At 42.5% G+C, this 27645-nt stretch overlaps 1 protein-coding gene and 1 non-coding gene across 5 annotated transcripts; one reads left to right on the top strand and one right to left on the bottom strand.

Annotated features, from left to right (window-relative positions):
• Nucleotides 1–3757: 3757 nt before the first annotated feature.
• LOC117968975 (5S ribosomal RNA) lies at nucleotides 3758–3876 on the bottom strand. The gene has a single exon (XR_004662432.2). It is a non-coding gene; the product is annotated as a 5S ribosomal RNA (ribosomal RNA).
• Nucleotides 3877–4835: 959 nt separating this feature from the next.
• Nucleotides 4836–8210, top strand: LOC131703295 (uncharacterized). Of its 4 annotated transcripts, none has more exons than XM_059006430.1 (3): nucleotides 4836–4932; nucleotides 5745–6008; nucleotides 7503–8210. In XM_059006430.1, exons 2-3 carry the CDS (start codon nucleotides 5787–5789, stop codon nucleotides 8010–8012), a joined length of 732 nt encoding a protein of 243 aa, XP_058862413.1. In that variant the 5' UTR covers nucleotides 4836–4932; nucleotides 5745–5786; the 3' UTR covers nucleotides 8013–8210. The 4 variants fall into 4 exon arrangements, with proteins under 4 accessions (XP_058862413.1, XP_058862411.1, XP_058862412.1 ...); XM_059006428.1 differs by lacking the exon at nucleotides 4836–4932 and adding an exon at nucleotides 5039–5221; XM_059006429.1 differs by lacking the exon at nucleotides 4836–4932 and adding an exon at nucleotides 5039–5193.
• Nucleotides 8211–27645: the final 19435 nt, after the last annotated feature.

A 27645-nucleotide genomic window follows, 5' to 3' on the forward strand; every position in this document is an offset into this window, starting at 1 on the left:
TGCACGTTGCGCTAATTGTGTAGGCACAGGTCAACCTAGCATATAGCTCACAGTGCTGCGCAGTACCCAGTGTAAACAGGGTACTCGGCACAAGGTGTACAAGGTTAATATCCTTGCTGCAACAATAGTGGTTGTATACACTATGCTAACACTTGCCAGTGTTCGTCGCAGTGCAAGCAGTGCCTCAGTGCTAATGCACAAGGCCAGGCCTATGTCGGGGTCTCATCCCTGTATGGACATTATGGATCTCAAGGCCAAGATGACCCAGGTCCTGGAGCTCTTCCCCTGTCCAGGTCCCGCAGCCCCAGTCGCCATACCCCCCCCCCCTCTTCCTTTGGAGTGCAGGAGGGGTGGGCAGGGTCATCTCAGCTGGTACAGGAGGACACGCTGTCTATAGCGGCCTCAGGTGACGGGGCTTCTTTCTCCTCGGAGATGCAAGTGGGTGAGACCCTTGCCGAGGAAGAGCCTGGTTCTGAGAGTGTCTCAGAAGCCAGTACCACCCCGCTGTCCAGCTCCATTTTGGCACTCGTGGGACGTGCTGCAGCTTTCCTGCAGCTCCCCTGGACGCCAGCATCAGAACCACGCTGGTCCGTTTTCTGGACGCAGGTGCTGGCTTCCCGCCCCCAGAGGTTCCCGGCCTTCCCAGATTTTTTGGAGGAGGCACACTCCTCCTGGGACCACCCGGCCGCGGGACTCAGTGTGCTGAAGCAGGCCGCATCGCTCGCCTCCTGGTAGACTCCACCATTGCAGCCTTGGTTAAGGCCCCGCCAGTGGGTGGTCTTATTAAAGACCCGGCGTGCCCGAACCCCCAATGCAGGGTGACGGAGACACATTTGAAGCGAGCCTACGCAGCAGAAGCGCAGGCAACTCACTTGGCTAATACAGCTAGTGTGCTGACCACGTATTTAGATGGTGTATTGCGTGAAGCCCCACTCCCCGGGCCTGTGGCCACGGAGCTGCGCCTCCTGTCCAGCACACGGCTGCAAGTCTCCGGTCTCCAAGGGCAAGCCCTTGGCTGGAGCCTGGCTAGCTTAGTGGTGGCTCGTAGGCAGCTATGGCTGTCTCAAGCCAGGGTCCCTGATGTGGATAAGGCTGCGCTGCTTGATGCGCCGATATCCCCAGGTCATACGTTTGGGACAGCAGTGGAGGAGATTTTGCAAAGATCTCACCAGGAACGCGAGACATCCAGTCAGGTGGCCGCATTGCTCCCTCCCCTTGCCTCTGCATGGGGTAGGTCGAGCCGCTGGTGAGCTCCCCAGACTCGGACTGTCACACGAACAGTCCCAGTCCCCACAGCTCCACTGGGTGACCTAAGGCATCGCCCTCAGGGCACACCAGCAGGTAACCGAACGCAGGTCGTGGTCAGTCCACAAACCAGCGTCATAGAAGATTTAGGCCAGCACCCTAAATACTCACTCAAAATTGCCAAGCCGCGTGGGGCAAATTCTATTTCCTCTCGGCCACAAAGGTCCTTGTCCTTCCCAAACCCAAGGTGGCGTAGTCGACAAAATCTCTTGGTATCATACAGGTTACCGTGGACACCCTACCCGTGACACATACATGTAAACTACACCACAGTGAGCAGCTCCTTCCTCCAGACACAGACCACACTGGAGTGTTTAGATTACTGGGTGTGAGGAGCCTTGTGTTAACAACGGAAGAACTGGACTGACTTGGGAGCTCACTGCTGCTGCCTATTTCAATTGTTTTATTACTGTGTTACAGTATGGGGCAGCAGTAGTGCTCTGGCTCCCTCTTGTGGTCAGTGTGAGTGATGGCAGTGTGTGCAGCTTGGCAGGGCACTGATGCCTGTTTCCAGAGAGGGATTCAATCAAACACTAAATTCACAGTTTAATAGAAGAGTGGATTAGTTCTATTTGTATATGTGTTCTAAGCGCTGCACTTGTGTTTCAATAAGTGTCACAGACAGTTCTATGAGATCTGAGCTGTGAACACAGGTGGGACTTGATAGGGTTGGATGACTCACAGTACAGTTAGATTATCCTTCCAGTAGTTTTATGTTTAGCCTCTCAGTGCTTTCCTGCTCTCTAGGAGGGGCATTAGAAATCTGCCTGTTCAGAATGAACTGGCCCATAAGTGTTGAGACATGTGTGCCAGGGAGCTGCTGCACACATAAGGAATGAAGGAGACCAGGTGGGTAACAAGGATGACACAGGAGGCAAGACAATAAAGAATAAACTGACTTTAATAACGCTGATGTGCTGATCCTGAATAAAAAATAAAAATTCATTCAGGGACTTCTGAGTTCCTCATTTAAAAATGTGTCTGAAATTGAGATAACATCATTTTTATTATTATAAGTTATAATCCAAGTTAGAAAAAGAAGACTAAAACACCCAATCTTCCATCTATTTGAGGTGCACACCATGTTAATATATGGGGCATTCAATACCAACTCAACCAGTGCAGATTTTACTAGAATAAATTACCTGGGGTTTTTCTGACATGCTGAGTGCAGAAACTATGGTTGTTATTTTTTTTTTATTTCTCCTTCGACCTATGACCTTGCAAGGGTCAACAAAAAATGATAAATTATGTTGTAATCAAACTGCCATGTTTCTTCAATTTTGCATTGTCCGGAGTTAGATCTAGACAAACAAGTGACAGAGTTTGCTTCCAGTGGCACTAGCTTGGAGCTGAGGAGTTATCAACTTGCTTATGGGACTTGGAGTTTTTTGTTATCATGACATATTTGAGTGAATACTGCTCAGTTCTCCCGAGTAATCCAGGCTGATTCAAATTCAGGATGCTCTCTAATTAAGTATGACCCCATTTTTGGGGGGTTTTGCCTGTGGGCTTCTCACCCTGGATTGTAAATCAAGGTGTTTCTTCACCTCTTTAAATGCTGGTGATGCCCATCGCCTGGGCCTAACTACTGTTCTCAGCTGTTGACAGGACTTGGAGACGACATTGTAGTTTCTGGAAAAATTAGCAATAAACAAATTTCATTTTGACATTTTCTTTGACAAAGCATTTCAACTATTGAATGACACCTCTCCATGCATCTGACATTTTAATATTGCTTAATCCTGTCCAATAAAATGTGGAATATTTGAAGTAGTGTCCGATACATTCAGCAAAACTTTTAAGGTTCCAAGTCAGGTCTACATCAACAATTATACAATTCTTAAGACAATTTGTTAATTCGTAATATTTTACCTCATGGTTTGACTTTTATCTTTCAAAATTTGAGTTAAGAAAAAGTTAACAAAAACAAAGACCATTTCAATGTGTTAAAATATTTGTCCTTAATTGCAACCATATAGTAAAACCACTTATATTTCTTTTTGACTTTCTTCTTCTCTCCTCAAGCTGCCATCTGTTCCAAATGTTGGATTTGTTGCTTTTTCTTTTTAAGGAACACCAGTAAGTTTTCATGGCAGCTAGAAAATAGAAAAACATATTTACATATCCATGTACCATTTTACTGTACATATATAGGCTGATATACTGATAATACATTGAATCTCAATGTCTTTGAAATCACGTAATTCCACAGCAATGTCTATTTATCAAACTGAAAAATAATGTAATTTTTTATGTTTTAACAAACTCGAACACACACACACATGGGAAAAGGGCAGGATGGATTGAGTTCATATCATTTACTTATGTTAAAAGTTTCATGTTAAATGTTAAAATAAAATGTAATTTTTTTTTCTAGTTGGAGCAAGTGTGAGAATATTATTCGAAATATGTGGGGAAATAGCGCCCCCTTTCAAGCTGTAGGTAGAAAAGCTTACAGCACCTGGTATTCCCAGGGGGTCTCCCATCCAAGTACTAACCAGGCCCAACCTTGCTTAGTTTTCGAGATCAGACGAGATCGGGCGTTCTCAAGGTGGTATGGCCGTAAGCGAAAAGCTGTGGTGGTTTAGTATGTTTCATAGTAACTAATACCGGAATAGTGCTACACGAGAAAAATAAGCATTGCTTAAAATGAATGAATGAATGAATGAATAAATACATAAATATCGACATAAATGTATTTATTCCCATACGTATTTATTTATTCATTCCAATATTTACATATTACTTTATTTATTTCGATAATTGCGGGTGGTCGGACAAACTTACAAGATTATCGTCTGTATTGTTCTTTCAGTAGCCTAAATACCAAATTTAAACGACACCAAAACTAACCACGGGGTAAGAACAAATAAAAAATAAGAAACGCATATGCACGGCCATAAAACGACACACACACGCACACACACAACCTGAAAAGCAAACATTATACTGAAGGGAAAACAAACATGTAAAGAAGCAGAAATGAAATCCACACACCGTTATTAAAACAGCCGATCTCAGTTGTATTGTGTAATGAATGATAAAGGGCTAGATGTGTCATTGGACTCCGCTGACGAGGGGCAGCAGTAGGTTTAGTGGTTATTTGTTTATGCTCGACAGATGATTCGGTCAGGATGGACACAGACCTGCACTTGCTCAAGGCAGACATATTTTAAACTCAAGTCTCATTCTGTATCACCAACACTGCATTGCCATGAAAAACTTGAATAAACCATCTTTGGAAACACTGGTATTAAAATATGGTATATGTACGAATCTTGCAAAATTAAAAAAAAAATATATATATATATATCGGTAGTTTGATACAGCCTCTGTTCTTCTATACAATATTTTATATAATTCTATGCATTTCAGTGGGTAGTTCTAACCGCAAAGTCAGACTCACCTAAATTTTTCCCAGTCTTTCCCCACCAGCTTTTTGTCACATAATCTGGCCAATCAAATGTTCCATTAAACATTTTAGACTCGCAAGTAACCAATCAGAAGCAAAGCATTCATTCTGCCCACAGAACAAGCTTCGTTTCCAAAAACTCAACTGAACCGGACGCATCATTTTAAAGCGCAAGATTTGCGGCGGGTTTGAGTTTTGAAGATTAGTAGCGGGTGAGTTGTTAACAATTTCATAAAATCCTGGATTTATATTGGTCAGTGATATAAGAACAAGCAATTAAAGTAATTGTGTGCTTTCGTAATAATACTAACCTGCAACTAAGCAAATGTAACAGTCTGGTGATTCAATGAATTGTAGCGCTTACTCGGTGGGAACCTTTGTTACAGGGAGATGGGGTCTGGTAGGAAGATGTTGGAGAGCGGGATTCTGGGAAGAGCTGAGTTCGTGGTACCGGATGTGTGATTTTCAATAAAGTGTGTTCATTTAGAAGTAATACACAGTGTGAGTCTAATCGTTTGTGGAAACCCCATAATTTATAACACTGCTTGTACGAGAGCAGCCTGTTTCCTGTTTGTGTGTGAATACATCATGTAGTCAAATGTTTGCGCATTTTCTGAAACGTTAGTATAAACTACACGTTGACAATGTAATCCATGTTTAATATGTGTGTGTGTGTGTGTGTGTGTTTGTGTGTGTATGTCAATGGTTAACACGATTTCTGCTTCAGGGTTAAACCGAAAAATCGCCGAATTTGCAGGAGTGTTTTTGAATAGACGCACGCGCAATCAGTAATTTAAATTAAACATCTTCATGTTTTGTGGCGATTTAAAAGTGAAATCCACCTTAAGAGTCAGATCAGAATAATTCTGGTATTTTTAAGTCCACCTTAAATTCTGGAGTCTGAAAGTGAAATACAAATCCACTGCACTCGGGCGAGCGCTTTTACTGGGTGTGCCTGTCAGGAGCCCCCACTTAAACCTCTTTGACAGGACTTATAATCTTTCTTTTTTTTTATTTTTGGCAGCTACCGAGCAGAACCCCATTTGATACTGTGGACAGTTTAAAGATGGAATCAGTCCCGATTAAAGAGGAGCTCCCTAAACTTGAACTGGTCCCCATTAGACTGGAGTTCTCTGGACTGTCTTCCCTCCCCATTAAACAGAAGCTCTGTGAGATGCCATCTGACAGCATCAAGTCGGAGGTGTCTGGGATTAAAGCTGAGCGCAATGAATTGGAGATCTCCCAGACAGAAGAACCCCTTCCTGTGAATGAAGAGGTGCTGGAAATGGTGTGTATTACTAAACTGGAACCCCTCCAGAGACATATATAGAACTATGTGTACTCTCTCGTGTTCTTATCATCACCCAAGATGATGGACCAAAATCTCACTTGAACTCTGCTGATTGTAGCTCTAGATCTATCTATAGATATATATCTGTAGTTTTGACCGTAAAATAACAGAGTTAAGTGATCTTTAACAAAGAACCCATGAACGTGACCACAACCAGAATGGTGAAAATGTAGTCACAGCAGTTATAAGATTTTCTTTTTTAAAGAATTATTTATGGGTTGGTTATGTATGTCAGACTGACTATAAGATATATCTGTCAGAAGTTCTCTACCAATAAATCTCTAGGCAAACGTATTCGACTGCATTGCTGTGTATACAAACTGTATAGGTATTTTGATCTAAGTGCTTTCAATGTATTTCACGCTAGTAATGTGAAACCATTTTTCTTTTCATTTGTGATCAGCAGGGATGCCCTGACATGTCTCAAAACACAGAGGGGGTTGAGCCCCCTTTTAAAATGCTGACTTTGCCTGAGGGGGGCTGAGGTCTCACATACTCGATGCTGGTGGGCAGTTGCTATTCGTTCATCACATGATTTTTTTTTTTTTATAATTCACCATAATCCTAACAATCCTAACCGAAACTTCAAAGCACAGGCAACCTCCAAAACCCTTATTTTATTTTATCCCCACGGGATGAATGAAGTGCATCCAGTACTTTCCCAGGCTTCTTGTAGAGTGTAGGTGTAGCGGTTGATCAAACACAACAGGGTGATGATGTGCACATTGCAGAAGTGTCACTGGTGCTTACATTAAAACATTTACAACTCATTCAGTTGGTGGGGTTCATAGATGTTCTTTGCATTCTTCACAAAATGTAAAAAATACAAATTCTCTGCCAAAATGCAAATTGCGCATTTTTCCACAGTATTCTGTTATAAACAGATTTCTAGGATCCCTGGGGATTAACACCTACTTTGAGCAATCGATCAAATCAATCCATTTTTTAAATAAGCTGATCTACACAAAGTCTGACATGATTAAAGCATCATTTAGTAATTTAAAAATGACTTCTTTTATTCTATCGACCCTCATTTTTGTACACTGCAGTTTGTTTGTTTTGAACTTCGGCTCCCTGCTGCAGATGGGTTGAACCCTATTTCAAAACACAAAAAAATGTTTTTTTAGGACTGTACCATTAACGTCCATTACAAATATAATAGGGTGTTACGTACTGTTCTGTGTAAAATGCAGTGTCTGTTGTGGCATTGCAGTTTACACTGAGAAACATCTGCTTCAGAACCGGTACTGTGCCGCCACTGAACCACCTCGAGAGACGGGTCAGTGACAGAATAAAGAGTCTCTGCATTTTACCAGCATGTCCCATTGACACTGAAAGTGATTCCGCATCAGTGCCGCCACAAACACGGTGATTAGTGCTATTCAGATATGAAACCAGCCCTTAATCTTTTTTTCTTTTGTTTTCTGACAGTTACCAAGCAGAACCACGTTTGATGCCTTGGACAATGTGAAGATGGAATCTGTCCCGATTAAAGAGGAGCTCCCTAAACTTGAACTGGTCCCCATTAGACTGGAGTTCACTGGACTGGCTTCCCTCCCCATTAAACAGGAGCTCTGTGAGACGCCCTGTGACAGCATCAAGCCAGTGGTGTCTGGAATTAAAGCTGAGCGCAACGAACTGGAGATCTCCCAGACAGAAGAACCAGTTCCTATGAAAGAAGAGGTGCTGGAAATGGTGCGTATTAAACTGGAGCCCCTGAAAGAGGAGGTACTCTTGAAACCAGGGAAGGAAGAATCCGAAGACTTGAAAGCAGCCCCCACTGAGCTGGGTCCGGTACACCTGCGGGAGTGTAGCGTGGTGCTGGAGAGAATCTATGTGAGAAAGCAAGGCTCTGGAGAGGAAGGCTCTCCCAACAGCACGCAAGGAGGTGGACAGGACGACGAGAGCTCACATTCAGAGTGCAGTCCAGCAGGTGAGTGACTGACTAGCTGTGACATTGTCATTCTACACTGAGTGATGGCCACAATGTGACTGAGAGGCTGAGAACAGATAGCAGGGCTCCACATTAGCATCCAGGTTCATTTCGCATACTTGTCTACACTGAAGCAAATCACCGTGTCTGTGGCGGCACTGATGCGGAATCACTTTCAGTGTCAATGGGAAATGCTGGTAAATGCAGCGACACTCTCAAGGTGGTTCAGTGGAGGCACAGTGCCGATGTGAAGCAGATTTTTCTCAGTGTGAACAGACACCACATTTTATATAGGACAGTATGTAACACCCTATAATGTGTGTAATAGATGTTACTGGTACAGTCCTAAAACTCCCCTTATTTTTTCGTGTTCTGAAATCTGGTCCTGCCCACATCTGCAGCTGATGACACGGGGCTGAAGTTCGAAACCAACTGTCTGACCAGCGTAGGCTACAATATTGTATATTTTATGTCACAGGTTGGGTAATAAATAGCTTAAATATTTAATTTCACCTCAGAATATAAATGATAAAAACACAAATACTGTTAAAAATACCATATGTTAACAGCATTTCTGCTTTATATTATAAAACAAAGTTTAATTTATTAGAATAAGTTAGAGTTCTGGCTAAAATGGTTTATTCTTTAATTAAAATACTGTAGCCTACTGTTTTATGTGTATGATTACTTGGCACAAAAAGTTTGAAACAAACTATCAGTTTAACTTGTCTAAGCAACATACTGAAATGTGAGTTACCGGTAGACTTTATGTTTTGTGCTCTTGCAGATTTGAAGAACAGAATGTTTTTGTTTTTTAAAAAACGAATCCCTATTTAATGTGTGCAGCATACAGTATATTCTTTTGAAGTGTGACACACCGGCAGCATGTTTTAACACTGCATGATCTGCCTTCTATGTAAATGGAGGTATGCTGCCAAATTGCAGCTGAGCCTGTAATATTGCTGTGTGAATGCCGTACTGAAGGGTCCTTTTTGTAGGTTTACTTTTTTGCTTGAGTTTTTTTTTTTTTTTTTTAAAGTATTTTTTTTTACTAATTAATAAAAGCATGTCATGATCAGGACCCATCCTTCAATAAAAGGGCCGTTATGGCGTTATGGCAGAACAAGTACACACATGAGGAAATACATCCACTTTATCAGTCTGTGCATACAGTAAATTGGTCAGCAGAAATCAATATATTTTGGAGGTGATTATTGTGAAGAGTCTGAATCGGGATTCATTTCAAGACATCATATACACAATTTTAGGGTGGGGCCCTCCTAGGCGGTCACCTTGCTTGCCTTGCCCTAAGGCCGGCTCTGAGAGACAGTGCTAATCTCTGTAGCCGGACATGTACAAAAGTATTTAACAGCAGTTAAATGGACATTAACACATACCGTGAAACTTCTATTAAACGGCCAGGCATTTATTTACAAAACTCACAAGCAGACCTGTAACGCAGTTTATTATTTCCTGTTATTGGGGGTAGATCACGTCAGTAATAGGCACACCCTATTGACCAGTCTTTGCGAGGGCTCGCTAGCAAGCCCCGCCCTGGGGGAGAAATTCTAAAAGCATTTAGCTGCCTGCGAGGAGGAAGTCGCTCTCTTTGGACTGAGACACAACAGAGAGCAGATCGCTAACACTGCCCATCTACTATAAGCTTGCGAGCTGTCGCTGATTCGGGACTAACACCATTCCACTGAGCCTAGGTAGGACGTGTTGTCCTTAAATACCATTCTTCTGGGATTACTATAAAACGCAGGAACCAATTACCCCATTCTGGAATTCAGTTAGCATACATAGAAAGGAGACCCGGCTGTCGATTTTGTATGCAATATGATTATTTAAAAATAAAACAGTAACCATTATTGACTCTGAAGAACTTTTTGTGTTGAGAAACGAACCCTTAATAAAAGTGTGGTTACAACTGGCGCCCAAACGAGGGGCCTGCGTTTAATAGCGATCTGAGAAAATAAAAGCGAGAAGCAAGAAAAGAAAATAATATAAAAATACATTTGTTTGTTCATTAAAACTAACTTTGCTTGCTTCACTGGACAAAACCGCTGGTTAAAAATAAGAAAATAACCAATTCTTACCGTGTGTTGTGAAGTAAACACTTCCTGTATTTCAACTGACATGAATACGTCCGGTTCAGCCATGGAAAACGTTGCTAGTGTGCGAACAGTGGAATTGCTGCCTGCAGCGACCTCTGGTGGTGGCAGTATAGCAACTACTTGTCAAGCTAATCCCAAAGTCATTGAAAGCAAAGCAGCTGAGTTGGAACTGGCAATGTTAGATGAGGCACGAGAAGCCGACCCCCTTGCGAATTTAAAGGGGCAAAAGCATACTTACAATGAAGAAAACGAACCAAATTGTTCTTTTTTCAAAGATATGCTGCAATGTATTTTGGATAGAATGGAGAACCAAAATCAACAAATAAATAAGAATTTAGGGTCAGTGCAAAACGATCTCCATAAGGTTACCAATGGCCTTAATGACCTCCAAAACGTGCTTAGAAGAGAAGTTAGTGACATTGGGAAGACTACAGATGATCTTATGGCCCAAATGGCATCTTGTGAATGTGTTATTTCCAAGCATGATGTTGCTTTGGAGAATATGCAAGCGGACGTAGGCTACATGCAAAAAGGTCTTCAGGGAACACAGCAGGACGTAGATGCTTTGAACCAGAAGGTAGAGAACCTGCAAAGCAAGGTTGACTCTGCTGTGATTGGGGACCTGAGAAGCCTTCGCCTAGAGGTCCGACACATTCAAGAGACCATGGCTTGTGGGGGTGACATGCCTAAACGACACACCCAGACCACAATGTCTCAGACTGAGAATGCTGTAGCTGATTCTCCTGCACTAAACCCCAGAGTTTCTGAGCTCCAATTCAGCACCCCTTTACCTCCATCACATGAAAGGTCTTCACTATCCACATCATGGTGCGCAAGCCCTGCACCATGGCTTCGTCCTCCATCTGTTATGCAGCCCCCTGAATATGGCAGTAAGGGAGGCCCCAAACCTCGTGAGTTTGTTGCTCTTTTAGAACGATACTTCCAAGCACAGTGTATTCCAGAGAACCAGTGGCTAATGCAGACTGATTTCCATTTTAAAGGGAGTGCACAGCAATGGTGGCGTTATAAACGGCAGCTGGGAACAATTTAAGAAGGCGTTTCTGACCTACCATGAAGGTCTCATGAGCAGAGAACAGACACAAAGGGACCTGGAGGTCCGCCAGCACGCTGATGAGCCACTAGAAGCATTTGTCTGGAGAAAGTACGAACTACATTCTCAGATATACCCACAATGCTCTGAGGAGCAAGTGACTCAATATATTATTGGTCTCCTGCATCCTGATCTCAAAGTTTTAATGCGGTCAATGGAACTGAACACCCTTGAACAGCTAGTGCAGAGGGGCAAGACCTTACAACAAGACCTGAAGGAGGAGAGAGAGTATAAACGGCAGCAAAACTCCTTGTCAAAACCCCTTGCATTCAAAACTACTAACACCAGTGACAGACAGGAATCCCCTGAAGGGAAAGGCCAACAAAAAAAATATTACTCTGAAAAGTCTCAGTCCAGCATGGATGTTCAGTGTAGGTCATGCAATAAATTTGGACACTATCAGAGGAACTGCCCGAGGAAGTCCCAGCGTACCCCACCTGATAAAGTAACTGCTGCTGTTACTGGTATCTCTACAGGCACAGACAACCATCTGGACCAGGGAAACGTCAGAGGGGAGGCCGTGAAGCAGGAGCTGGGGCCTTCCTATTAGAACAGCATGCTCCTGCAGAAGGCGTGGCAGCAATGTATTCTGCCCACCAAGACCTACAGCACACATCTGAGCACTCAAGCAACGATCAAAACGTCCATGAAATCATGCACTCATTCGAAGGCACCAATCTCTCTGCTTGGTCAAGATATGGAGGCCTGCCTCTCCTTGAGGTAGAAGTAGGTGGCCACAAGACTCAGGCATTGGTTGATTCTGGAGCGACCAAATGTTTGATGTCCAGTGAACTAATGCGGAAACTTTCCATGCCACCCCACATGTTGTCAGCGTGGGAAGGGAACGATGTCACCTTGGCTACCGACATCAAGTGCTCACCCTTGGGGTTGTTGAAGGTTCGACTGAAGATGGTAGGAAGGTTATGGGAGGGAACGGTTTTAGTGATGGATGATCTCACAACAGAGCTGATCATTGGAGTTGACTTAATTCGTGAAACTGGATTGTTAATAGACCTCCAGCACATGAAGGTGTGGTATTCTAGCTCAGCCAAAGGGGTGCCTATCCCACCTACCAAGACGACACAAGAACTTCCAGTGCTTGTGGCAGCGGGTGATTCTCCAATTCTGGAAGTGGAAGGAACCACCTCCTTGCAAAATAGTAGCACAACAGGCTCATCCTCCAAGGAAAAGCACAGTCAGCTACAGGATGTACTGCAACGGTTCTCAGAAGTTTTAGGGGACCATATGGGCAGAAGTGACACTGTTCAACACCATATTACAACAAATGGATCCCCACCCTGTCGGCAGAGACCTTATCCATACAGCCCAGAGAAGCGAATGTCCATCCAGCAGCAAGTTGAAGAAATGCTGAAGTTAGGTGTGGTTGAGCCCTCTAAGTCACCCTGGGCATCTCCTGTAGTCATCGTTAAAAAGAAAGATGGCAGTGATCGCTTCTGCGTAGACTACAGGAGACTTAATCAGGCAACCCAAACAGATGCCTTTCCTATGGTGAACATGCGGGAGGTCCTTGACAGTCTTCATGGGGCAGTCTACTTCAGCACTCTAGACTTACGCTGTGGATATTGGCAGATAGCTATGTCACAAGACAGTCGGGAAGCGACCGCTTTCATTACACACATGGGACTGTACCAGTTCAAAGTCATGCCTTTCGGGCTAAAGAATGCTCCAGCCACGTTCCAGAGGCTTATGAATGAGGTACTTCGGGGACTAGTCCATCGCAATTGCTTTGCTTATCTTGATGACATTGTCATCTTCTCGTCAAGCTGGGAACGGCATCTCCAAGATCTAACTGAAGTATTGCAGCGACTCAAGGATCATGGACTCACCTGCAAGCTTGAGAAATGCGTGTTCGGTCAGAAAGAACTCAAATATCTAGGACACATTATTTCTGACAAAGGTGTAGCCCCTGACTCAAAAATGTTGGAAGCAATGAATCAGTATCCCAGACCAAGCAAACCAGAACATATTCGACAGTACTTGGGCATGTGTAACTGGTATGGAGGATTTATCGAGAGACTCTCTGACATTGCTGAGCCACTGACAAGACTGTTAAAGAAAAATACCTCTTGGAAGTGGAGTACAGAAGCAGAAGCAGCCTTCCAGCATCTTAAAGAAGAGCTACAGAGTGCTGTGCATTTGAGCTATCCAAACTTCCATAAGCCTTTTGTCCTTCAAACTGATGCCAGTAGTGTAGGACTAGGAGCAATCCTTTATCAGATGGAAGGGGAGAGAAAGTGCATCATTACGTATGCAAGCAAGACACTCAATGCTACAGAGCGGTGTTACCATGCCACTGAAAGGGAGTGCCTAGCGGTGGTATGGGCTGTAAAGAAGTTTCGTCCTTTCCTTGATGGACGTCGCTTTACACTAGTCACTGATAACAGTGCACTGAAGTGGCTAGCCAGTATGAAAGATACCAGCAGTAAATTAGCACGATGGTCTTTACAGCTTCAGGAATTTGATTTTGAAGTGCAGCACTGTGCAGGAACTTCAAATCAAGCATCAGATGCCCTGTCTCGGAACACTGTACTGGAAGACAGCTCTGATTATAGTTCTCTAGATGACAAGATGCTGCCTGAATTGCAGCTCCCACCGGAAGAAGCCATAACAGTCCTTGTCTCTACCGTAGTGGAGGGGAACCCTCCACGCCTTTTAAGCCGAGATATTGTTCAAGAGGAGCAAAAGAAGGATGGGTACCTGTTGCCTATCATTGAGTACCTCAGTCATGGAACTGTTCCCCCCTGCAAAGAGCAAGCAGCAAGAATCAGAGGTACTCACCGAAATTATGCACTTGTAGATGATGTCCTCTATCGAATGGATGGGGATCCTTACCGCACAGAATCAGAAGAGGATTGGAAGATGGTAATTCCTCATTCTCTCAAGCAGGAAGTGCTTAAGTTATTTCATGACTGTGAGACAGCTGCACATTTGGGGTTCCACAAGACGTTAAATCGTCTTCAGCAGCGGTACTTTTGGAGAGGCATGGTGCGAGATGTTGCAAACTATGTCAGAAGTTGTGACATCTGCCAAAGGTCAAGCCAGACAACCAGAAACCAGTAGGTTTGATGGTACCTCAGAAGCCTGTCGAACCCTGGTATAAGATAGCTGTTGACCTCATGGGACCGCTGCCAAAGAGCTCTAGTGGAAATGAGTATCTTCTGGTTGCTGTGGATCAGTTTACTAAGTGGGTGGAATTATTTCCCATGCGTCGTGCTACAACAAAGAAAATCTTGGTTAAGCTGGAAAACGAAGTGTTCTGTCGCTGGGGTATACCGGCAATTATCTTATCTGATAATGGGCCTCAGTTTGCGTCCAAGGAATGGAAGGAAGCTTGCCTAAGATGGGGAATAAAACCTCAGTATACTTCTCCTTACCATCCTCAGGCCAATTGGACAGAGCGAATGAACCGCACAATCAAGATCATTCTTCAGTCGTATGTCCACCAAGATCAGTCCAGATGGGATGAGGACCTCGCAAAGTTTGGTCTTGCTATTCGTACAGCAGTACAAGACACCACTGGCTATAGCCCAGCACAGCTCAATCTTGGACGAGAGATAGCTCTCCCAATTGATCGTTCATTGGCCACTAACAAAGACCCAGTTGAAGAAGATCTAGGAGAGTATCAAGAAGCTCTCTATGAAAAACTACATCGATATTATGAAACAGCCAGAGATAACATTGCAAAAGCTCAACAAAAGCAGCAAAAGTATTATGACGGGAAGCGCAGACATGTAAAGTTCAATGATGGAGATCAGGTTCTTCTTCGTGCACACCCCGTCTCTTCAAAGGAACAACGATTCTCTGCAAAACTGTCTCAAAAGTGGGTTGGACCCTACAACATTGTAAAGGCTATTTCGCCACTCAACTACGAACTTTGTGATCCTGTCTCGGGTAACAATCTGGGAGTTCAACCTGTACACAACTTGCGACCATTCAATCACAGAAAACTGGCTGGAGAAGAGACACGTTCCTCTGATGTAACAACTCAGAAACTGAAGGAGGGTGAACCGAAGATGCGCAGCCCCAAAAGGATTCAGGGAAGACCCTACAACCTGCGGAACCGGGCCAAACCGGTCCATAGGGCCCTTGCCGTGGGTTCTTGAAAAAAAATTGCAGCCTGAAGTTTCCTGTGCATTAGCATGACAGCACCATAAGGAGAAAACAATGAAAGGATAACCTGTCTACAAGGGACACTACAAACTGTTCAGTTATTTGTGTGTCACATATTTAGATTTTATGTTATTAATATTTAGCGTTCAGAATGTTATGTAATGTTTTGTGGACAGCCAAGGTCACTTGATGTAACTGTATTCTTAGAGTAACTGTGCACAGCCACCTTAGCGGAGGGGAGTTGTAACGCAGTTTATTATTTCCTGTTATTGGGGGTAGATCACGTCAGTAATAGGCACACCCTATTGACCAGTCTTTGCGAGGGCTCGCTAGCAAGCCCCGCCCTGGGGGAGAAATTCTAAAAGCATTTAGCTGCCTGCGAGGAGGAAGTCGCTCTCTTTGGACTGAGACACAACAGAGAGCAGATCGCTAACACTGCCCATCTACTATAAGCTTGCGAGCTGTCGCTGATTCAGGACTAACACCATTCCACTGAGCCTAGGTAGGACGTGTTGTCCTTAAATACCATTCTTCTGGGATTACTATAAAACGCAGGAACCAATTACCCCATTCTGGAATTCAGTTAGCATACATAGAAAGGAGACCCGGCTGTCGATTTTGTATGCAATATGATTATTTAAAAATAAAACAGTAACCATTATTGACTCTGAAGAACTTTTTGTGTTGAGAAACGAACCCTTAATAAAAGTGTGGTTACAGACCAGCGCCTATTGGAGACTGCCAATTTATTTGAGACCTGGCGATTATATAGACGAGGAAACTTTGGAAAATGAACAAGCAGAAATAAAAATTTGTATTGTTAATATACTGTAATATTGTAAGGGTTTAAAAAGATTAGACAGCCAGGCATGGGTTATATAAATGCGAACAGGCCACTTGAATCAAGCATGGAGGGTTTATTACAGTGAAAAGGGATACAAAACAACCGTGCCAAACTCAATCTTTCTCTTCTCATCTGGACTCCCCTGAACTGACGGTACAGTAAAAACAAGCTCTATATACAAATAAGTAAATTAAAGATATAAACTACTAGCACTTTTGTTTATAAATATAGATCAATGTTGTCTATTAATAAAGATAAGTAATGAAATAATAATAGGTCTAATACTGGTAATAATAAGTTCAATCCATCCCAGATATAGAATGCAGGTAGGTTAGGCTTACAGCGCAATAATAATAATAGTTTGTTTTTTCTTATGGCCCCTGGTGGTGATGTCTCCGTTCAGTATATCCAAGTAACCATTTCCATAACCGCTTAATCCTTTACAGGGTCATGGGGAGTAACCATTATGTATTGTGATAACAGCATCTTCCAGATATCATTTCAATTTCCATTTAAATCATGATCTTATGTACACTTTGTATTACTAAACTTTGTACTTCTGCCCTCATATAATGCGTCTTTATTTTACACATTGCAATTGAAGGTAACCTGGCTTCAAAACGATACAATTAAATACTGGTCTTTTTTTATTCTTAATAAAATTACCCTTTTTATTTGTTATAAATGCAATAAATTCAACACAAAGCAACGCGATATACTGTTCAAAGCAAGAATTATTAAACTTAAACCAGAATGTATATGTTTGATGCCCTCAACACACACACTTCAAGTGGTGCTCCGCAGCCCTTGTGTGCTCACAAAGTCTCCTCGCAATTACCCCAGACCGCTCGTGAACCCACAATGCTATTCATGAGCTACTTGACTAACGACGGTGTTTGGGAAACACATCAGATTTGACACGTTGCTGTTACGATGGTCGAGTTACTTTTGGGAAACGGCACCCTGGATAACTTTCGAATTAGACCTAATGTCGTTTAAACAATACATTTCTAGCATATTATTCCAACTATCAACATTAATAAGCACAGTCAACATTGATTATTTGAACATTTTCAACAGTAGTCTTTTTGAAACGAGTAAACACAAGTCTGTTTGCGGATCCTGGAGTAGTCTGTGGACTATGTGGTATCAGTGGTTTTGGTCATGGTCGTGGCAATAATAATGGGTTTTTGTTTCAGAAATGAAAGCTGAAACACATTGAGAGTGGTCCAAGTTTATTGTGTGGTATATTGCAACCAGTAAGTTCCAGTGTGTTTTGCATTGAAGGGATGAATTCGCAACTCCTTAAAGGGAATGTCCGATCCCCCCCCCCAATTAGGAATTTTTCAACAACAATGGATATTGAATGAAGTCATTACCCAGCCTCCATGTTCGTCTTTCTTTAGGGATTTGACATCTCCAATCTTTGAATGAAGTCGTTATCCAGCCTCCATGTTCCTCTTTCTTTAGGGATTTGACATCTCCAATCTTTGAATGAAGTCATTACCCAGCCTCCATGTTCCTCTTTCTTTAGGGATTTGACATCTCCAATCTTTGAATGAAGTCATTACCCAGCCTCCATGTTCCTCTTTCTTTAGGGATTTGACATCTCCAATCTTTGAATGAAGTCATTACCCAGCCTCCATGTTCGTCTTTCTTTAGGGATTTGACATCTCCAATCTTTGAATGAAGTCATTACCCAGCCTCCATGTTCCTCTTTCTTTAGGGATTTGACATCTCCAATCTTTGAATGAAGTCATTACCCAGCCTCCATGTTCCTCTTTCTTTAGGGATTTGACATCTCCAATCTTTGGCAAAGCAGTAGGTTTTATGTGTTTTTGTTCATCAGTATTTTGTTCTGGAGGTACTGCCTGTATCAATTGCGGGTTCTCGCTTCCCCTCTGTTAACATCACTGTGGAGTTCTCCTTGTTTGTTAATCACTGCTTCCACCAGATCTTAGTTCATAGCAAAGCAGTAATCGGCTTGTTTATCTCTCATTGAGGGAACACAGGGATCTGGCCAAGGGTGCATTTCAGTGACTGCTAGCAGGCTCACCAATGCACACAGAACAGCAGCTTCTGAAATGAAAAATCAAGTGAAGGATTTATTCTTTGTTAATATTTGAAAACCTTAAATATATATTGCATGACTTTTGCCCCAACCTCCCCATTGAAATATAGGTCTAAGACTTTAATTTAGAATGTATTCTAGACAATATCAGCCTTTAAACAATTTGCACTAATCCACATGAAACCGTTTATATGTCGGCTGTTTCCTTGTTTTTACAAACCATCATATTCCCCTCGCCACATGTGTCTATAATTTCACGTGGTCCCGTCCAATTTGCTGCCCAAGGCCACTTTTGTAAAAAGTTTTTAATCATTAGCTTTTCCATAATCTCAGTCTACAAGCCATTAATTAGTTAATGGCTAAAGTAAAACTTGTTTTCTTATTACAATGTCAATGTGTCTTACTTTTAAAATGTTCAGATTACTTTTAATTTTTGTAATATGAATTGCATTTATTCTCAAGGATCTTTCTCAATGGAACTGGTAGATAAACATCGTAATGGATCTGCTCCTAAAGACCATCCACAGTAATTTATCAAATTTGGCTAATTGGGTAAAACTTCAATGTAATTTAATGAACATGTCCATAACTACCAGATTGAGTTAACAGCCAAAGTCTTTCAGTGTTTATCAAAAGTAAGAAATAAACAATTTAAATGATTCTTACAACAAAATGCTTTATGTGTTAATTAATTCTATGCAAAATCAATCACCAAATTCATGTTATTTTCTTCCTAATCACTTCTAAGTATTCAAAGTATATTATTTAAAAAGTGGGCATTGAAATGAGTGTGTGTGTGTCTGTGTGGTGAGAGCCTGTAGTCCCAGAATGCAGCTGGACATCTTTCTCTCCATTCTCACACAGTCCGTACAACACAGCTTGAGATCCCAAACACAGTTCAATTTATTGTAGGTTTGTTTGTCGAAACCAAATTGTACCCAATTATGTAGGTAAAAATCGATGAAACAGTTAAGAGATTTGATTAACATTCCCAGTCCTCTAATTCACTCTCCCTCTAGAAGCTATAGTGTGTGCAATATGAAACTTAATGTTATGTTCTTCTTTAAAAGAGACGGCTATCTCTTACAGCGACCTTTTTGAATAGTCATAGTTTTCTGGTACTTTTTTTTTTTTTTTCAAAAACAATTCACATACATTTTGAACTTTTATATGTTTCCCATAACATCACTCAAGCATTTTGACACTTGACTTTGAAGACTATGACTTTGGCACTGACTGGCACTCGGTTCTCTTTTAAAAGCCCAATCATTTGACAACAGCCTGATCATATTCCTCCCACTTTCACAAAAGCCGTTCCGACAGAAAAGGCTACCTTCCTTCCCTCCTAATAACGTTTAACCTCTGGGCAGGAGGGTGGGAAAGTTAGAGTCCAGCCAACCCTGACCCTGACACCTGTCAAATACCAGACGGACATGGCTGCCTTTTCTAACCTGGATGCCCTGCTGTCTGCTAACCGCTGTCTCTAATTTTATCCTATTGTTGCCCCCTGGGCTTCTGTTAGAAGGCGCACGTTTAACCACCACATTTTCCCTTAAGCCCCATGTCCCCATGTAGCAGCACTAACCCATCTGGCTGCAGTGCAGGGCATAGGGTCGGCAACGCCCGCTCTGGCGGTGGTGGTGGTGGCAGTGGCCACACTGCTGCTAGTGGTGACAACAGCCACTCCTCTGCTGCTGCTGGGGCAAACGGCCACTCAGGCACGGGTGCTGTCGGCTCCAGACGCTCCGACAGGCTCACTTTCTCTCCCCGTGGGAACCATAGCTCCGCCCCCTCTGGTTGACATGACTGCCATTCCCCCTTCCTGGGCTGGCGGTAGCTCCTCCCACTGAGAATGCTGGGCTGAGAGCTCCTTCTTTCCTGACCAACAGGATGGCAGCTGCCTTCTTCTGCCCCGCCTTCTTTTCTGCCTCTTCTCATTTTACTGGCTAATGGAACAGAAGCCCCTCCTTCCTTCTCGTCTCCTTTCTTTTCAGTGGCGGACGCGACCCGGAAGCCCTTTCGTCTTACCCATCTCTTCACTCTGCTGTCTGCTTTGCACAAACTGTCAAGGCTGGTGTTGTTTCAAAGAATAATTTGTCCTGTTTAGAATTAATAAAACCTGTAATTATACATTTTACTTGTTTTTTTTTAGTTATGTTTATTTGAATCAAACTTAGGTGGAATCGCCACTGTTGGTCAAAATTCTCAGGAATCTACAGGAGGGTTCTGTATTTAATCTGGGGTCTACAGGGTTAATATGACATCTATTGGGGAATATGACTTTATTCCGAATCGGCAGGCTTACCCCCCCCCCCCCCCCCCCGCCAATATACTAGACTTAATATTCAATCACTCTTATTCATTTATTTCTAATACACAGATTTAAAATGATCTTTATTGCTAATCGGTGGGTTTGTCCTCCGATATATTGGAGTTAATATTCAATCACTCTTATTCATTTATTCTATTTTTATACAGCAGATTTGTGAATCAACATATAATCAATGAGTTTATTTCCAATTACTCTCTCATTTACAATCAACAAACAAGGTTATCGTACACACAATTACTCCCAGAAAACTCCTGTAACCTTGACAAGCTTATTGTGCATTCAACTGCTCTCTGGTTTCTCCTGCAACCCAATCTAACAAATGACTCTCTGGGTTCTCTTGCAACCTAGGCTAGCCTTTCCCATTTGCATGTTCAATTACTCTCAACATAAGCAAGCTTTTTTTATTTATTTTTTATAAACTTAGTCGTTGCCAGTAATTTATTATTTTCTCCCAATTTGGAATGGCCAATTATTTTATTACGCTTGGCTCACCGCTACCACCCCTGCGCTGACTCGGGAGGTTGAAGATGAACACACGCTGTCCTCCGAAGCGTGTGCCGTCAAGCCGACCGCTTTTTTTCACACTGCAGACTCACCATGCAGCCACCCAAGAGCTACAGCGTCGGAGGACAACGCAGCTCTCGGTCAGCTTACAGGCAAGCCCGCAGGCGCCCGGCCAGAATACAGGGGTCACTGGTGCGCGGTGAGCCGAGACACCCTGACCGACCTAAGCCCTCCCTCCCCCCGGGCGACGCTCGGCCAATTGTGCGCCGCCCCTTGGAAGCTCCCGTCCTCGATCGGCAAAGGAATAGCCTAGATTCAAACTCGTGACTTGCAGACTATAGAGCGCATCCTGCACTCACGTGGAGCGCCTTTACTGGATGCGCCACTCGGGAACCCCCCAGCATAGGCAAGCTTAACTGTATGTACAGTCCCTCTCAGGAAATTAGCAATAACAACTTGACTCCCTGGTCTTCGCAACCAGAATGGGATCAGGACCATTATACTCTGTATAGTACAGGGTTGCCAGATTTCTACAGTGTTTATAGCCCAAAGTCACTTCAAAACTAGCCTCATTTGTTTTTTTTTACTGAAACCAAGCTTATTACCATTAACATGTAGCCCTATCCTTCAATGCTGCTACTGTTTCCCAAAGAAGAAAACAGTTCAATCTTTTAAAGTTATGCCACCAATCTAATTAGATGATCACATCATTTAAATCAATTAAACATCCACATCAATTAAATACACCTAACAAATTAAAAAAGGCAAGTTGTTGGCTCTTTTTTGCAAACACAAAAGTTAATTGAAAGTATGCCCCATGCATTGAAATAACACATAAAAAAACATTTTTAACCTCTTACCTTCACACTCCTCGTGTAAGGGCCAGCTGTTATCATCACGCAGGTGTATCTCAAGTCAATTTTAAATGTACAAAGAAAAAAGTATGTACTAAATAAAACATTTTTACTTTTGATCTTTTATATATATTAGTTTCAAAAAAACTCCTCTGAGTCTGCACCATCTTCTGCGTTATTTGCTTCATATATGTCGCCTGTAAACAGTGACAGCATTGCTTTGGATGGCTGAAATTGGTTGCAGCAACACTTATTACGCTGCATATATGCTCTGACCCTAAGAATGTTTTCCAACAATTTCTCTTGCATGCGGGTCCTTAGTTTGGTTTTGAAAAAGCACGTTCCACTGATGCATTGCTAAATGGTAGGGCTAAAAGAGATAAGGCAAAAAGACCAAGTTCAGTGAAATCTTTATCACCAGCTGCATCGGAGTGTTTAGCCACTTCAACCCAGAACTCTTTAATTTGGCTGTCTTCAGTGTGCTCCCAGTGTACATTGTTCAAAGCTCGCCATTGCTGTTCGAGTTTGCCAAGATCTCCATTGTAAAGTGGCAAAAATGATAAATTTGCCAGCTGTGGCTTTTTGGAACTGAGTACAACAGTTGGGCTGAGAACGGTAAGTGACTCAAGTTGCTGGATATTAGGAGGCAATCTTTGTTTGATCTCTTTCAGAAACTCGAACATGTAATCTCTGCATCTGCATTTGATATCCTCTGCTTTCTGAGGTTCAATCTTTGATTCTGACAGTTCTAACTGGAACTTGATCCCGAAGTCCACTGCTGAAAGTGGCAAGCTGTTTCTGTCAGACGTTATGTAAAAATCCATTACAGATGACCGTGTTGGAAAATCGTGAGGTTTCATGATTCATTGGATCAAACTGCGGTAAAATGTCATTAAATCAGCAAGAGGTTTCGCTGGATTGGCACTGTCAAGCTGAAACAGCTTGTTTATTCTGTTGACCTCAGTGACGAGGGGCTGAAAAAAAACCAGATACATTCTGTTTACGCGGTCTGAATGCATCTGGTACAGCAGTTCAGCATTGTAATTCCTTTCAGTGTCCTTTGTAAGCTGAAAGTGCAACTTTAGCTCTTCATACTGAGAAAGCACTCGATCAACACACTGGCTAATTGCAAGCCATCTTGTGTCAGAAAGCTGCAAAATCTTCAGCGGGGCTTCTCCAACATTAATGGTGGCATAGAGATCGCGGTACTTCTTTTGACGCTGAGTGCTGTGGGAAAACCACGAGTACGTCTGTGATACCATGTACTCGATGTTTCAAGGAAGTACGTCCATTGCTTTTGATGCACAGAGCTGCAGTGAATGACAAACACACTTGATGTACACAATTTTTGGATTCACCTCCCTTAACTTTGTTAGTACCGAATTATTTTTCCCACACATTGTATTGCAACCGTCTGTTGCCAGACCAATGCATCTTTCCACTTCGTTTGTTTTCCTTTAAGAATTTGAACAAGGCTGTTGCAATGCTGTGAGAATCACCGGCTGGCAAGCTAACAATCCCGGCAAATTATGTCACGATACGTTCAAGTTTTCTGCTGAAGTACCTGAACACCACACAGAGTTGCTTGTTTGCACTGATGTCTGTGCTTTCGTCCACAATTAGAGAGTGTGGCTCTTTGGCGATGTCTTCAAGCATCTCCTGATGAACAATGGGCCCGATGACACATTTTATAAGTGCTGAGCATTTTGTTCTATGAAGACTAATATCCTTCTGTACAACTTCCCTGACTATGCATCCCAAATGATCTACGGTGTGGATGCTGGAAAGGCAAGCAATATGGGCTGCCAGATTCAACTCACATATTTTAATGGCATTGTCAACTTGTTTCTTAAATCCTGTGTCAAATAAGCTTCTTGTATTTGAATAGGGAGCTGCATTTCTAATATGTTTCTCTGTCTTACTGTGAGCTAACAGATCGCTGTGATGCGCTCGCACTTCACATTTACAGTACCTACACGCTGCTTTTGAGTCATCGCCAGGTACACGGCTAATCCATGCTTGTAACCCTTTTTCTTTCTCAGTCTTTGCAGTATTTTTTCAGTATTTAGATTACTTCTTTATTTTTCCTGCTTTTTAGCGGTTTCGATGTTTCTACCCTGTTTCTTAAAATGGCTGCTTTTCACTGTCAATTAACACAATCATTTGTCTCTCACTCCTGTTCACTCGCATGGTCATGCGCAGTGGTGGTTGTGGTCATGCGCAATATGTTATTTTATTGGGAAACAAAGTTTTACATAGTTTGTGTGCACTGCGGCGGGTAGGCTGCAAAAGTTTATACATTTTTAATAAAGTTATTCTTTTTTATATGTATAAAGTAAACTAGCCCAAAAAACCACGAGACCTCTTGAAAGTAGCCCAAAAAGTAGCAACCAGCGACTCCTAAATATTTCCTGCGGCTGTCTTTTTAAAGGAAAACCGCGGACCTGGCAACTCTGGTATAGTATTTCAAACACCCAATTCTGTCTACTTTACACCACCCCTTAAATCTGTTTTTCGAAAAAGACTAAAAGTTCTAGGCTGACTCTCCTGATCAAACCTTCCGAGATCGGCACAGGGCCCCAGAATCAGAGTGCACAGATTCCTCGTAGAAATGTACAGCTCTGTTACCTCCTACAATCTCCCTATCCTAATCTAGCTGATCGGGCTAGTATTAATAACAGATAGGTACCCATTGCAACCCTTTTTGACAAATAATAAACAATAATCAACAACACCAGAAAAAACAGTATAGTAGGTTACTATTCCTGTGATGAATAAATTAAACTCATCCTTAGTATTCCTCTAAAGTTCAGTTAAAGAGAGGTTAGAAGGTTCCTTCATGCGTTCAGATGGATGAAATCAAATCAGTTTTGCAGCCTCCCTGGTGCGGACTACACTACAGTTACCTACACTACCTAACCCAGAAAAGGCCATGAAACGACATAATGAGGAAGGAACATTTGCTGCATTTCTTACTTAAAACCGTCTCTGATTTTTCTCTCCTGTTTGTTTTTTCCAGTCCAGCAGTTAAAGCAAGGACCCAGTTAAGGAATTTAAAAATACTGAGGGGAGAGAAATTAAAAAAATACCAGAGGAGAGAAACCGTATCACTGCTCTGACTGTGGAAAGAGTTTCAGGCACTCAGGAGACCTTGTGATACACTAGCGAATTCACACAGGAGAGAAACCCTATCACTGCTCTGACTGTGGAAAGAGGTTCAAGTCATCAGGACACCGTACAGCACTCCAGCGAATTCACACAGGAGAGAAACCGCATTGCTGCTCTGACTGTGGAAAGAGTTTCAGGAACTCAGGAGACCTTTCAAAACACCAACGAATTCACACAGGAGAGAAACCTTATCGCTGTTCTCACTGTGGGAAGCGTTTCAGTCGGTCTGGAAATTTTGAATTGCATAAGCGAACTCACAAAGGAGAGAAACCATATCACTGTTCTGACTGTGGGAAGAGTTTCAGTCGGTCAGAACACCTATTAATACATCAGCGAATACACACTGGAGAGAGACCGTATCACTGCACTGACTGTGGGAAGAGTTTCAGTCGATCAGGACAACTTGTAACACACCAGCGAATTCACACAGGAGAGAAACCATATTACTGCTCTGACTGTGGGAAGAGTTTCAGGGATTCAACAGACCTTGTAAAACACCAGAGAACTCACACAGGAGTAAAGCCATATCACTGCTCCGACTGTGGTAAAAGTTTCAGTCAGTCAGGACAACTTGGAAAACCATCAGCGGATTCACACAGGAGAAAAAACGTTTCATTGCTCTGACTGTGGGAAGAGTTTCAGTTCGTTAGCAAACCTTGTTTCACACCAGCGAATTCACTCAGGAGAGAAACCGTATCACTGCTCTAACTGTGGGAAAAGTTTCCGTCACTCAGCATCCTTTGCTGTACACCGGCGCATTCACACAGGAGAGAAACCGTATCACTGCTCTCACTGTGGGAAGAGTTTCGGTCACTTGGCATCCTTTGCTGCACACCAGCGTATTCACACAGGAGAGAAACCGTACCGCTGCTCTGACTGTGGAAAGACTTTCAGACGGTCGGGACACCTTGTTTCACACCGGCGCGTTCACACAGGAGAGAAACCGTACCGCTGCTCTGATTGTGGGAAGAGTTTCAGTCAGTCAAGATCCCTTGTTACACACCAGCAAATTCACACAGGAGAGAAAAAAAAAAGAAAATGTAAATAATGTTCCTGCATAAAAATAACTTTTATCCATTTTGCTTCCTGGCATTTCAGCACAGCAGTGTGCTGCTGAATAGTGTGGCTGCCCAAGCCGAGGAGACAGTAAGAAAAAATCCTTAAATGGAATTTACTAGTGTAACGACCTCGCCCTTAGCACAAAGCCAACCACTATGGAGTGATTACCTCCCTATATTAAATATATCCCATGACAAAAACAAATTCGACAAACAGCTGTTTAAAGGGGTGATCTCAAATGCAAAAATCCAAGTTAGGAGAAGCAATTAGGCCAATCTTGTCAAGCAAATAGGCACAATTGGAAAGGTGCTGGGGCCCAAGATTCACACAATTCTTGCTTCTAACTTGGCGCCTTTTTTTTGATCGCTTCGCTCCACTTCATCGCTCCTCTTGAAATGCTCTTTGTATGATTGAAGTGACTGAGACACACACTCACATTGTAATACGAAAGACATAATTTCGGATTGGATCAGAATCTGAGTGCTCATGTTCAACACTGTGTTGTTGTTGTTTTTTTTTTGTTTTTTTTTGTTTGTTTTTTAATAAATAGAGCTATTAAAAATGATATGTCCAAACTACAAAGTAAAATGCGCAATGCAAATTTAGGACACAGTGTAAATGCTCTTATTGGAAGTCCAGGAATGCTGAATTCAGCTCCATCGATTGCTATGAGCTACAGCTGTATCACAGAGCAGCTCTCCTGGTAAACCCTTTGAAGGAGGAAACAAACTACTATTGTTAATTATTTTGCATAGAATGGCACAAGGCAGCTGTAATAGAGTAAATGTAGATGCGCTTTTAGACTGTGTGTTGCTGCTAGCCCCACCCTGTGCAAATTCAAAGTGTAAAACCAGATAACACAACAAGCAGGGCACAAGCTAAGCGATGAGCTGTATTTGATTAGGGAAATAAAAGCTGTTTACTTTGACTATCTGCGTCAGTCTGGATTCTTATAGAAATCAAATGTAAGACAACAAATATACTAGAAGTGTCAGGGGTGGAAGTTGCAGGTTGAGATTTTAGAGTCAGTGTTTCCCTGCATGCATCACTGTGAGCAGCTCCTTCCTCCAGACACAGACCCACACTGGAATGTTTAGATGACTGGGTGCGAGGAGCCTTGTGTTAACAATGGGAGAACTGGGCTGACTGGGGAGGTAACTGCTACTGCCTATTTCAATAGTCTTATTACTGTGTTGTTACATTATGGACAGCAGTGGTGCTCTGGCTCCCTCTTGTGGTCACTATTAATATCTGCTGTGTGTTCTCGGAGGTCAAATTAATTGCTCTTTGTCATTAAAATGCTGTTTTTATCATCAAACTCTTTGGACTACTTTTCTGAGTATGAACACATCTCTTCTGTATGCAGGTTTTTAAATGATGAAAACAAGAAAAAGAATGAAGTAAGCAAATAGATTATTGTTTACTTCCTCACATTGTTAAGTAATAGCAG

The sequence above is a fragment of the Acipenser ruthenus genome, chromosome 32 (genome assembly GCF_902713425.1).
Source record: "Acipenser ruthenus chromosome 32, fAciRut3.2 maternal haplotype, whole genome shotgun sequence".
NCBI lineage: Eukaryota > Metazoa > Chordata > Actinopteri > Acipenseriformes > Acipenseridae > Acipenser > Acipenser ruthenus.

Excerpts from the sequence above, each read along its gene's own strand:
- LOC131703295 (XM_059006430.1), top strand. The coding sequence starts at position 5,787 with ATGGAATCAGTCCCGATTAAAGAGGAGCTCCCTAAACTTGAACTGGTC. Across the intron at positions 6,009-7,502 it reads ATGAAGAGGTGCTGGAAATG|TTACCAAGCAGAACCACGTT; the intron begins GTGTGTATTACT and ends GTTTTCTGACAG.